The 13499-nt window shown below is 39.1% G+C and overlaps 1 protein-coding gene across 10 annotated transcripts in view; it reads left to right on the top strand.

Moving 5' to 3' along the window:
• LOC145935175 (rho guanine nucleotide exchange factor 17) overlaps window positions 1–13499 on the top strand; it is a 52874-nt gene that overhangs the window by 13787 nt on the left and 25588 nt on the right. For 7 of the 10 annotated variants that reach the window (XM_083036294.1, XM_083036301.1, XM_083036339.1 and 4 more), the window contains 6 exons: window positions 1138–1803; window positions 3673–3909; window positions 5102–5618; window positions 7994–8455; window positions 9932–10235; window positions 10665–10968. In XM_083036294.1, coding sequence (XP_082892420.1) covers window positions 1138–1803; window positions 3673–3909; window positions 5102–5618; window positions 7994–8455; window positions 9932–10235; window positions 10665–10968 — 2490 coding nt within the window. The remainder of the gene's footprint in view (window positions 1–1137; window positions 1804–3672; window positions 3910–5101; window positions 5619–7993; window positions 8456–9931; window positions 10236–10664; window positions 10969–13499) is intronic. The other 3 variants (XM_083036369.1, XM_083036349.1, XM_083036330.1) reach the window with 2 other exon arrangements.

Raw genomic sequence — 13499 nt, 5'->3', positions numbered from 1 at the left:
AAGATTCAGCGGAATTTATATTATTCCACGAGAGAGAAAACTTGCGTCATTTTAAATTCCTTCGAATCCGGCCGTTCCCTTTGAGTTTTGACCACCGCTAACGACCTTCGATCGAGTCATGACGATCCACGACAACAAGATTAAGATGTCGAAGGACCTAAACTTAGAACCGATCGCACAAATAGAATCCGCCAGTCACTGACTCGAGCCGATTTTGCGGCGACTCTTCAATTCTCATCTCTGCTACTTGTTCCGACTTTCCGCCTCTCTTTTCACGGTTTTGTCCGAAATTATAAGCACCATTGACGTCACACCGCGACACATACGGCTGACGTAAATCTCATGTGACACATTCGCACGTTGTTCACTGCTAAATTTTCTGCCGAGATCCATATAAATCGCCTTCAGTTATTTGTCGTCATGTGGATCGATGACGTCACTACTATCGATTCCGGCCTTCCGAAAATATTACCTTAGGCTTGGTGATATAAAAGAGATTGGCTAGGATTTAGTGGAGCGACCCGGAAAGAAAGCTTTATGAAACACGATGCGTCTTCAGCAGTCGAGTATGCAATGGTACACCTCGTCGTACGTCATTTTCTCACAAGTTTAAAAATATGAGATACATTTAAGACACAGCGCGTGATATATAGAATGTCCCTAACTCAAGGGACCGGAACATAAGAGAAATGGAAAGAAACGAGAAAAATGGTTTGCCAGGGACGAAGAAATAAAATGGACACGAAGACTACACGTTTACGAAACACAAAGAAGTAACGAAAATATGAGGCATCTTGAAGAAACTGCGAACCAGTTGTATAATTCTATTTTCGAAAAAATTTAGCAACAATTTTTCTCTTCAGCATTTCAACCGAGTCTTCTGTCTATCTCGACCTTACTAATTCCAGATTAAATTCGTAAGAGCATTTTCAATGAATGAAATCCACAATATTCATATTTTACGAACTACTCTTGAGTATGAAAAATGTTGGAGCACATGTACCCTATTTTTAAAATATTTTATAATAAAAGAAAATGTTAGCAGCGATATTTCTGCCGAACAAATTAATCAAGGATAGGGATTGCTTTACGAAGAATACAAAAAAAAAGATCGGTCGGACGACTTGCTTATTCCAGGAGAGTCTGCCGCCGACCAACTCCAGGGAGGAAGCGTCGCAGGAGCATCGGCGAAAGCGGAATTCGCGCGAGAGCGATTCGCGGGAGCGGCTGACCGAGAAACCGGCGGAGGAGCCGCCGATCGATCTGGCCGATTGCTGCTGCATCGGTCCGCGATCGCGACTTCCGCTTCCGCGGATTCCGCCGACGGTCTGCCCGTCCATCTCGATCGCGTCCCCAATGACGTCCGCGACGTCGTCATGCCCTTCGATCGTCGTCGACGGTTGTTCGCCGCCTCTTCCTGCTTCTATCGCGAGCGTCGCGGAGACGACGCCGCCGACGTACGCTAATAATAGTCACGGCGCGGTACAAACGTCGGTGGGGAACATCGGCAGCACCAGCCAGCAGCCGCAGCAGCAGCAGAAACAGCAGTCACACCACCACCAACATCACCACCACCACCACCACCACCACCATCAGCAGCAGCATCACTACCAACAACAGCATCATCCACAAACAGCGGCGGCGGCGGCGGCGGTAACGTCGTCGTACCCGCCGCCGACGACGACGCCGTCTTCACCCTCGACGTCGCTCGGCTACTCGTCCGGCATCCCAACGACGACGCAGACCGTCTCCGTGCCGCGACAGCTCGCGCAGTGGACGAAGCATCAGACGCTCAAGCTTCAGGTACTCGTCAAAGTCGAGCGTTTGTCTCTTGTTGAGTCTAATTGACAAGTCATACGGTTTATTCGATCGATCGTCCGTTTCGTTATTTTTTATCGCTCGCGAGTGGATTGTATTTTCGCGATGGCCATTCGATCGCGTTCGTTCATAATCTGCGCGAGGTTCGAGTTTCGCGCGTAGACTCGCGTGAGGTGCGAGAGGTCGTCGCAAGGGATACAAGGTGGAGTGGCTTAGGTCCGGAAGACTCTGTGTCAGCAGCCCCGAGGTAAGTCTGAGGTCATCGCGAGAAATTTAATCTCTCGGAGGGTAAATACTATCCATCGCAGATTTCAAACTCTCGTTCTTGAAAACAGATTCAATGATCAAATCTTTGCACTGAAGAACTTTTCCATTTTTTTAATCGATACTATGTTTAAAGAAATCAACAATTTTTAAAAAAAGATATCATTTTTTTTAAACATCTTTAAAATAACTGAAAAGGATATTGTTTTTCCAAAATATTTGAAAGCTCTTTTAAATATTGACTATGATATACACATATGTTGAACAAAATATATTTAATACTATTTTATTAACAAATTTGTGATATAATTTTTCTTGTGTTTGTGACGAGAATCTTTTTTGCATTTTTACGAGACTGTCAGAACGCATCCACTTTGCTTCGAAACAGTCGCGGTCTCTTTATCGTGCCAGGAAAATTCGTCAGCTCGCAAAGAGGCTGTGCCAAAATTCACGCTTGATCTTTCCGCGCGCACATATTCCCTCCGTCTCGGTTTCTTCATTTACTTTTTAAAATCGTGCACTCGCGCGTCCGCCCGATTTTTGGATCGCCTCACGCGCAGCGGCGTCGTTCCGAGGGGGAAAAGATAGAGGCGACGAAAATAGAATATTGCTTCTTTTTCGACTAGACACTTATATACGTGTACATACGAGATGTCCTGGGCCTGCCACTTCGTCGCGATTACGTCCGCACGACATCCTCTCGCAAGCGCGATGTCAATCGTTACACAAGAGGGATGCATGCTTTTGCGTTTGTGAGAAAATTGTATCGTGTTTGCTTTGTGAATAAACGCGAAGCAAATCAGTATAATTATTGTTCTGCAATTTTTAGTTTAATGATTAGGAAGAAGTTAAAAGAGTGCCTCTTTAAAGAACACTTATTTCAGAGAAGAGCAATCGTTCGTCAATAGGCGTTTCAGTCAGTTCGACTAAAACTGATTCAATTCTGATTTAGTTCTCTCTCTAAATAGAAAGAAAAATATATTTTATAAACTTACAATTCAATTTTAAAAAATAGGGAAATATTTTTATAAAATTTTATTTTTTTTACGGAATTATTTATCTAAGATTTATTTAGATTTTTATTCAACGACATTATATATTTAATATTGTTAATATAAGATCACTTACAATTAGATATTTTTTAATCAGTAAAATTTTTTAATATCGATAGGTACTCTCTCCATTAAATGTTTGTGAAAAAATATTCGTAGAAACGAAACGTTTGATTAAAATTTTGTTCCGAAACGGAATTTATTTTTAAAAGATTTTTTTGTCCAATAAATTTGCAATATAACATTGTATTTCTCGAATTAATTTTTTATAACTGAATATAAATCCGAAAAGAAATAAGATAAATTAATTCCATTCCGGTAGTTTAAATTCCCCTCATTTAGCCTATTTTAAAACTAAAGATTGACCAATTAATTCTATCAAACTTTGCTGATATTCGTCATTAGAAATAAATAATGGAGAGTAATAAAAAATAAACATGATTATTTGTGTGTTTCACGAGTTGATTTTGCGTATCTGTGCGTATCGAATCCTTATCGAAACTGCGAAATTTATTTGTTTTTCCCTGTCCGGCTACAGGAACCAGCCGTGATAGCGGTGGACCGACTGCACAGGTTTCGCTGGAGCGGGGGCGGAGGAGGAAGTGGCAAGAAGTCCTCTTCCGGCCCCCGCAGCGAGAAGGCCGAGCGCCTTCGCGAGCTTACCGAAAAACTCAAGGGACCGGCACCGGTTCCGCCACCCAGAAGACCGTCGCGGGTCCAGGCTTCCTCTCCTCCTCCGAGCGGATACCAGCCGTCGTCTCAAAATTATCCACAGGTGAGGAATTCCGAACGTCGTGGTGACGAGAGCACGACGTGTTCTGTTGCGCACGAATGATATTTTTTGCACCACTAATTTTTTTTTACATTTTTATATATGTCCGTTTTTAAATATATTGCCAAGAAGAAGAATGTCTACTTATTATATTATGTTTTTATTTTATCATGAGATTAAGTATATGAAGAAATTACATAATTATACGGTATATGTGACAAAATTTTTCTCATAAATTATTAATAAACAAGAAAAAAGAAAGATCATGATTTCCTATATGGTACACAAAATATTTTTTGTATTAAAACGAAATATTTATTTATTATTAAATTTTTATATATTATATTTATATGATTTAGTAAAGTTTGATCAATCAGAATTATTTTTTTTTATTTTTGTCAAGATGAAATTTAAAAAAATATATAAATTACAATATTATGTCTAGAATATTTTATTTTTACTGTCATAAGAAAGAATAACTATATTGGAATCATTTCAACGTAAGAAATAGCCGATCTACTTCTCATTAATGAATCTCAATGCCCATCTTGTCGCTCGTTCCGAGAAGAGTTTTGCTGAACTTCACGATTCGCGAGACGCCTTTGTCACGATTTCGCTGAACTCGGTGCATTCCAAGACGCGTATAACGATGATCGCTCTCTCGCAATCTACACATAGGGACGCACGCACAACGAATAATGTGATTGTCATTCTATTCATCATAAAATTTTCATGTATTCTCTACTATCTTTAAATATATTTCTCGCTATAACATTAGTGGTAACATCATTATAATATAACAAGAATTAGTCGATGTAGCGTAAAGTTAATTTCAATCAATAGGTCAAAGGTCATCGAAATTTGCGTGACTCGATGTCACGTTCATTAATCCTTGTTATATACAATGTAATAATGATATCACTGATGTCACATATAGCAAGATACTTATTAAGGGCGGCAGAGAACAGAGGTCAAAGGTTATCGAAATGATATTTTAATAATCACACATGATGTATAAATCATTATCTCTGATTTATTGCCTACGTAACATAACACATCTAATTAAAATCTACCCACAAATGAAGTGGGCGTACGCACAATCCGAGAGTACAGAGGAGAGTGTATGCTTCCGCCAGATTTATAACTCGACACGAGAAACTTGATTATACAAAATTCCTTTGGATCTTTTTGTCAGACGGGCTCAAATCCAGGTTGCGGTCGTCCATCTCATCGCAGCTTTACATATAGCGAGGGCGGTCAACATGGTGGCAACAATCAGCAACCTCAGCATCAGCAGCAGCAGCATCAACCGAAGGACCATCCGAAGACGATCGTCCGCAGTGAAAGTGTCAGTGAAGAGTGTCTCAGTGATCGATCGGGAAACGACGCGTATCGAAAATCCTGCCACAACTCGAGGAAGCCCTCGAGAGCAGGCAGACCCGAGAGGAACAGTGGTGACCTCAGTGACCTCAGGAGCAAACAGAACGCCAATGCGGAGGCTGCGAAACACTTGAGACAGTACAGTGATTCCGTGGTGGACAGTGCTACGAGTGTGGACGATCTGTGCGATAACTTGAACGTCGCTTCCGTCGGTGGTGAGGGAGAGGCTCGGGATGCCATAACCACGCTGGAGCCGCGTGGGCTGCTCACCTTTCACAGGGCCGGCGCGCCCTATAGGAGCGCCTCCTTCGGCCAGGTGGACTTTAATCAAGGTAAGCTTCCGTGTGCCGTGACGACCGGCTGAGCTCGTTAAGAATGTTCCAAGGTCTAATTAAACCAATTACACAGAGCGAGACTCTGATGCAGATTATATTTTACCGTAAGATTTACTTCCTCGTCATTGAAGTAAGAGAGAAATTGGAGAACGTCCTCGTGCGCAATTAAATCGAGCTCTTGATTGTATAATAAATAATTTGTTTGGAAAAAAGCACGATATTGTATAAATATTTGTTTTTTTCTTGAAACGCGATCTCTTTTTCTTTTTATAATCAACAATTTTTAGATTTTTATAAAATATCTTCGTAGAATTGAAATAACGCCACGCGATAGCCTTGTATTAGATTTCGACCCTGAACTAAATAATAGTTTTGGTTGCATAATGGAGGACTAAAAATAAGAAAGGCGTAAGTGCGGCTGTCAATAGAGTTCGAACTTCTAATGACAGATTCAATAATATACATCTCGTGCTCTTGACCTGTATACACTATTTGCTTAGATCATCATAAAACTACAATCATACGCTATCTTTGATAAGATCCATACTATCTTTGATAAGAATTTCACGTAATCCAGAAAATACAGGATCTTACTGAAATGAGGAAAAAAAACAATATAATTTTATATTTTTTAATAAACTAATTTTATTGTTAAAAAACACATATATTAAAAAAATATTTTATTACTAAAAGTATATTATAAATTAATTCCGTGGTTACGAAAACGTATTATTAAAAAAAATATTGTTAATCGAGTAACAATGTATAAAAGTTAGCGAAACTCTGACACCTAAGGTGCTAAAACATGACGCTTGGTTGGCAAGCCGGAAACACTTTACGCTTCCGAAGCAACAAATCTTTCGAGACACCTTTTACGCACGAAAGACGGCTGCTGCAAGCGCGGATAACCAGATGCTCCTGAAATACCGTCGCCAGGATTTCCGCGCTTGCCTAAGTTTCGTCTATCCGCGATTTGGCGTGCAAGCCAAATCTATTTATCTGATGCTTATACTGTTTACGTTATACGAAGATTAAATAAATCTTATCGAATATCAGTGAGTATGTATGTTTACATACATCTGAAAGTCGTTTTGCAATTGACATTATTTTAATTTAAAATTGCAATTTATTGCTATAAACGTTACATTCCAAATCAATTATCGAGTAATTAAGTTTAATAAAATTTAATTATTTATATTTATTGAATAAAATCAAGAAAGATGTGGAAAAAAAATCCTTTATTTTCTGTAGAGGAAAACAAGATATTAATCTAACGAGCGAAATCCGGATAATTTCAACAAGTTTATTTTTATATTTCCATTTTCGAGATTTTAAAATATATAAAATTATATATATTATATAATACAAGATATATTTTTTGTGTATTTATATAATTAAAAAATTTAAAATTTGACAAAATTATTCCGAATTTATTATTCTTTCTTTGGTTTGACTGTTTAGAATAAATTTTTGTATACTTCTCTTAATCGGTCAGCGCGTTCTCCGAAACTCCGCCAACGAAATACGCGCTGTTTCGCATCTTCGAGATCTCATCTCGTCTCGCACGGTCTGTTTGTTATTATTGGAATGGTCCACCTCCTCGTCCTAAGAGCGCTGCCAAACTTACGTGACACTCGAGGAGGTAATTAGGACTTCCTCCGGTGCTCTCTCATCTCGCGGCCGAAAGACGGCCTCACTGTGTTGCTCGGTGCAACAGTACTCGAGTTATTATTAAAAACAGTCGTGCGTAATAGGCCTTTGGAATATATAATACGTCAAGCAGATAGTATCACTCAAATTTATACTAAAATCTGTTTTTTCATAATGTCACGATTAATAATAGTAACATGCTCCAAATAAAAGAAGTCTGTCATATATATATATATATATATATATATATATTTCTCTTCTATTACTTTTCTCTTTAAATTTTTCATCCCAAGAAAAGAAATTCTTTTATTACAGTTAAATTATATTACAATTGTCAGAAAAAGTATTATTGTTTTTTATAAATTTAGTTACAATGCGTTATATTTTTCCTTTAAAGTTTTATGAGATAGAATACAATATTTATTCTCTTAATTGCCCGAGTAATTTAAATTGTGTTTTTTTTTTATAAGAGAGCCATTCATTTTCTAAGTATTTATTGTGTATATAATGGATATAAAATGGCTATTAAATCTCTCTAAAAAATTATAATTTTTTATTTATTATTTTCTATTTACATTAATGTCAATATTAATATATTGATTCTTTTAAATATAAATTGTTCAATATTTTCTCGCAGAATATTTTAATTAAGAAACTTTAAAATATAAAACAGAGATGAAAACGAAGAATAATCGTACTAATTTTTCATGAATTTCTGCAAGATGCAGATTTTACTTTCAGCACGGACTCGCACTTTCCTCTTGCAGTGAATCGACAAAAAACTCAGCCGATCGCGACGTCTAATCGCTCCGAGATTAAAGACGTTCGCGCGAGCACGTTACCCCGTCGTCGCGGTGATGTCACACCACGTAGCTCGACACCCCAAAACAGTCCGAATCGACAGAGCCCGAGGACGTCGACGCCCAGCGTCGACAGTGCCGTCGGTTCTGCCGAAGGTCTGGGTGCAGTGTCTCAGCAAGGGAACCACGAGGAGATCCGACCCAGAAGCGATGGTTCAGACAGCCTGGCAACTTCCAGCGCGCTCACCAGCCCGGAACCTCTGGTCCCGGAGGTGAACGAGCCAAGGGTCGATCAAACAGATGCGCCCGCCGTGGAGTCGATTAACCACGAGTCGGTTTACCCGATTGTCGAAGGAACCACCGTGGAGGAAACCGTTCAGAAAGGTTAGACTCTTCAAGTGTGTATCAATATCCTATGTTTTTCAAGGAGAGTTATGAGTGTCTTTAGTCCGAGATAAGGAGAATTATTTTTTCTTCTCTTTAATGTGAAATTTGTGTCATTTATTTAATCCTAGTATTTAGAGAAGGTAATACGACATTTTATTATTTTATTATTGTGGGTTACTTTACATTTTCCGGCACACACATACCTACGCACACTTTGTTTTATCTTAATTTAGAATTGACTATGTTAGCGGATATTGATTTCTAACTGCGGTGTTATTTTAACAAGAAGCATCACGCGCTCTCAGGTGCAATCTCTCGAAGAAAAAGGAAACAACGGTCGGATAGTTCGGAATCTCAAAGTTGTTAGAAAGCAAAGTTTCCGCTCGCCTAGTGGATCGATTGTGTGCGTGAAAGAGATATCTCAGTAGGATATAAAACGGAAATACACTCGCGTGGGAGTCCGCGTGCGCGAGCAAGGGATCTGTTTGCCTGAATTTCACGCGAGTTGCTCATCATCATCGATGGGGGGAGGGAAACAACGAACTGGCAGGAAACGGACGAACAAGGCGAGGAAACGGTGATACGCGACCGTGTGTATTGTCGTCATCGGTTAAGAAATGCGCGTCGGTTCATCATTTATTTTGTGAATAGCGGCGGTTCCAGTCGCGTGAATAGCGCGAGCGCGCGCGTGAAGTCATCAATGAAGATGGCTATAACTCAATGACGCTCAAACGTCTATTTCCACTCTCTGGCACCCACCGTTCTGAAAATAGTGCCGCGCAAAATAACATGGAACTTAACGTGCACCTTTGTACCCGTACTCCTGTCGATGCACCCAAAATAGTCCTCGTTTTCTCTCTCTCTGCCTTCTCGACCCTCGCTCTCTTCGTTTCATCGTTATCCCTCGACATCGCGAAATATCATGGTCGCCTATTCGATTCGGCGACCATGAAATAAGCTCGATTCGATCGGATCCGAATCGATAAACTCTCGTCCGAATCTATTTAAACTGATTTGACAAAACGTTAAAATGATTTTGAACTATTGTCAAATATTCTTTAACTCATAGCTTGAAAAATTGAGAGAGAGAAAGTACATGTAAACTATGACGAATATTCAATCAACTTAAAACTAGAAAGTTTATTATTAATTTACATAGTATTAGAGAGTAAGACAAAGATTGAAGCTAATAATTTTTCAGGTTTCTAGCAGAGCGCGTGTACTTTTCTATACTATATTCTAGTCCTAAAATATATACCTGAAAACATAGTTTTAAAATAAACAAATGTTTCAAAGCAATCTCACTTTACGGCTCTGCACAAAATACTCTGACTCGTTGAAAGTTTGAAGCTTAAGCTCCCTCAGTTTCAACAAATTTGATCGTGTTATCGAGTATCAATTATAATTTTCATCCATCTTAGACAAATAATAGGAATCTTAAGAATGATGAAGACATGACAACGCGATTTTTAGAGACCAGAATAGAGCCGCACGAGGTGATCATCACACCACCCCCGGAGGAGCCGCGTCTGAGTCAAGCTAGCGAGGGCAGCGAGGCGCCGAGCGAGACTCCCTCGGAGACGTCCTCGCCGTCCGGCAAGTCGAGACGTTACCGGGGCGACACCAGCAAGAGGAGGAAGGGCGTGTACATAACTCAATGGCCGGAGCCCTTGGACGCGGACAGGAACAAGCTGTCGGCTCAAAGCAGCGAGGAGAGAGACGAGCCACCTGCGACGCCCAGCGACCTGTCCGACTGCGAGGGCCACACGCCTCGAAGGTAACCGGAGAACCTATGCTAAGATCCATCGAAATAGAACGGAAGTACGCCTGATACGCAGACGCGCGGATCTAACGTGCTCACAAACTCGCGTTAATAATAGCCTTAACGAAATAATTACAGTGTAAAGGGAAGAGTCGTCGCGTTTCGTTCTTTCATTTGCCTCTTTTTCTCGTATGCGCGAAAATTTTTATATTATATTAAATTTTGTATTATAATATTTTATATTATCAGGAAGTTTTTAGACATGTCGATATTTTTAAATTTTAAGAAAATTAAAAAAACATTTTTTTATAGAGTATACAAAATTTTAATTTAATCCTCAAGATTATATCTGGCTCGATTCCTGATTTATATACACATACAATATCGATCTATAAATATTTATGTAAAAAAAATTATAAAGGTTCTTTTTTATTATTAATCAAGGTACAGCAAGAGGCCCCTTCGCGGACCCTACGGACAGATGCTGGAGGCCGAAATGGCGAAGCCTCGTACCGCCGACATCGCGCTCGACGAGGGTCTACGTCCTCGCAGAAAGATCTCGGCGAATCTCTCGTACAGCGCGAGCGGTAACAACAACAGCGGCTCCGAGCCACCCACGCCCTGCCACCACCGGACGACCTCCAGCCCGACCAAACTCGAGGGACTTCCGGGGCCGAGTCCCGAGCTGCTCGCGGAGTTGCTGAGAGGGTCCTCGGAGAGGGTTGCTCGCGCACCAGCGCATCGAAACGTGAGTCAGATTATCTTGCTTCGATATAAATTGCCGGTTACAATGCCCCGGCTACATTTCGCCCATTTTTCGCGATACTACGGAGATAAGCCGGGAGGGAGGGCCGTAAAGTATCCGCACCGTTCGTGCCGGGCATTTGTTATCGAGACGTTTGATGCATACACAATGTGCACGTTTCCCTTGATTAATGAACGGGCAATTTCATTGGGAAATTGCAATTTTTTATTCGTCTATGCTGAAAGCATAGATTGTCGTCGCATCTTGTATGATATACTATAACTTTTAATTGAGTGCGATAAAAAATGACAAGAGAAGAAATTAATTAGCTATCTAAATCTGCACTATGGTTCGTATAAAGTGATGCGCGATCTTTTATTCTAATTTATTAAGTAAAATATGCTGAGACAAAATTTATTATAAATAATTTTATTTAATATTTCTAATAAAATATTATAACATTCGAATCATAAACATATCTTTAAAAGATAGCTGTTTTATTAATAGCTGAAAAAAACACGAAATCGTAATACTCATTTATTTAATAATTCTTGCAATATCTCTCCTTTGAGAGAAGTATTTATATTCTATATTTACAATTGGCTGTAAACGTGACTGATTCTCAGCATATGACAAGTTCTTTTCATGATAAAATGAATAAATCTCTGGATGAGGCACACATTTCGCTCTAAATACGAGGCATGAATACGAGCCAAAGAATTTTGATTCTGTTTCTTCCTCGAATTTCGCTCCTCTTCTAAATACAAAAATGTTGAACGGGGTTATCTCGTCGTATCTCTCTGGCTCGTGCATCAGCGTCGTAACATCTGGCCGAGAGGCCACGCGGAGGAAATAAGCGCCGGAGTCGAAACTGAGAGAGAGATCTCCGAAATTCGAGCGGAACGGATGGGGCCGCTCGAGCTCGATGTTCGCGTGCTCGTTCGATTCCAGCACCGAAAACATAATCTAATAATAATGTACGGTCATATTTCTCGGATGAGTCCGTGCCTTGGCCAGTGCACTCGAGGTTGGTGTAGCGTCCCTACGCGATTCTGGCACGGCGGGGGCGTACACACGCGGATATTCCTGGCGGGTTAAGCGTATCTGGGGGACCCAAGTCTTCGAAGACGCGATAATTCGCCTGCGGCGATCGTCTTGATGCAACCTTCGCGACCTTGCGCGATACATGTGTTTATCACTTTGCATCTCGCGACTCGTGCATTTTTCTCGAGAAATTTCTACAACAACTGTGAACAACTTTTCAGAGGACTGTAAGAACTGATAATTTTTTAGTAAATTTACAAAAGATCCAAGATTTTTTTTGAAAAAAATTTTATCTCTTGGTATCAAATATTTTAATATATCGAGCCACTCTTATAGTAATTTTTATTTACTGGTTTACACACTCTTAACTTGACGATATATTAAATTTGTGTGATTTCTTAGAATTTATTATGAAATTTTATAATTATGGTTTTATATGAATTGTCATGATATTAATTAATCATATATATTTCTCTTCTATTCAAATTATAATATACACACTATATTTTCTAAAATATGCTCAAAGTATTTTTGGCGACCCGGAAGTTAAAAAAATACCTTGAAATTTAAACTGAAAATATATAGCAATAATACTGTGAACAACAATAGAAATTTATAGTTTTTTATTAAATCGATTTGCTATTACATTTTAATTTATTAGCAGATATTGTATCAAACTGAATTAAGATTGATTTAAATATTTAAATTTTTTTTTATTATACTTCTTTATTAAAAAAAGGGTTTAAGAGTCCAAATTTTAGCGATAACGAGAGATATAATATTTTTCAAAATTACATCGAAATATTTTTGACAGCTCAATTATGTTTGCACCATTATAGCGTCTCGTGATAGAATTTTACGCAATCTTAATGAGTTTGTGCAACGCATATATCTTTCACTGCTATTTTGTCGTTTGAAAAGAATAATAAAGAACTACGAAAGCGATAGACTCGTTTTATCCACAAGTCCTTGGTGGTTGTAAATATATCGTTTAAAGATGTCGTCATAACATAGTCACGTTCTCTGCTCGCGTCGATTAAAAGCCAGATGGATCTTCACGCTGCAATTAAAAGATTCGTTCATGATCTTAGGATCTGCGCGTGAAATGTTAAAACGTTTGCGGCTATTAACGCGAGTTAAATTAATGTTAGCAGCTTGAAATATTACGCAAATGATACAACTTAAATTTATTTCCATTTATAAAAGTTATTTATCTATAGAACATTTAAGAAAACGTGAAAGGGAAGAATTTGTTGAAAAATTTATTTCCACGTACACGCGAGATATTAAAAATAATATACACAAATATATACAATTGATCTAATAAACGAGAATCTTCTCCTTAGCGGAGGAGATATTTTGCGAATTCTTCGCTGGGATTTAAAGCGCGAACGAATCTTGATGCGAATAGTCGGCGAGATGAAGATTAATGAGGCTGTTCGAAGAATTTCTATCGTATCGTAACGATGCACACGCGGCGAAAATTAGTC

This window comes from Prenolepis imparis, unplaced genomic scaffold, assembly GCF_030444845.1.
Source record: "Prenolepis imparis isolate NDT839.2.m4 unplaced genomic scaffold, iyPreImpa1.0 SCAF_1, whole genome shotgun sequence".
NCBI lineage: Eukaryota > Metazoa > Arthropoda > Insecta > Hymenoptera > Formicidae > Prenolepis > Prenolepis imparis.
Note: the sequence above shows the minus strand (reverse complement) of the source record. Positions and strands in the feature narration are given on the sequence as shown.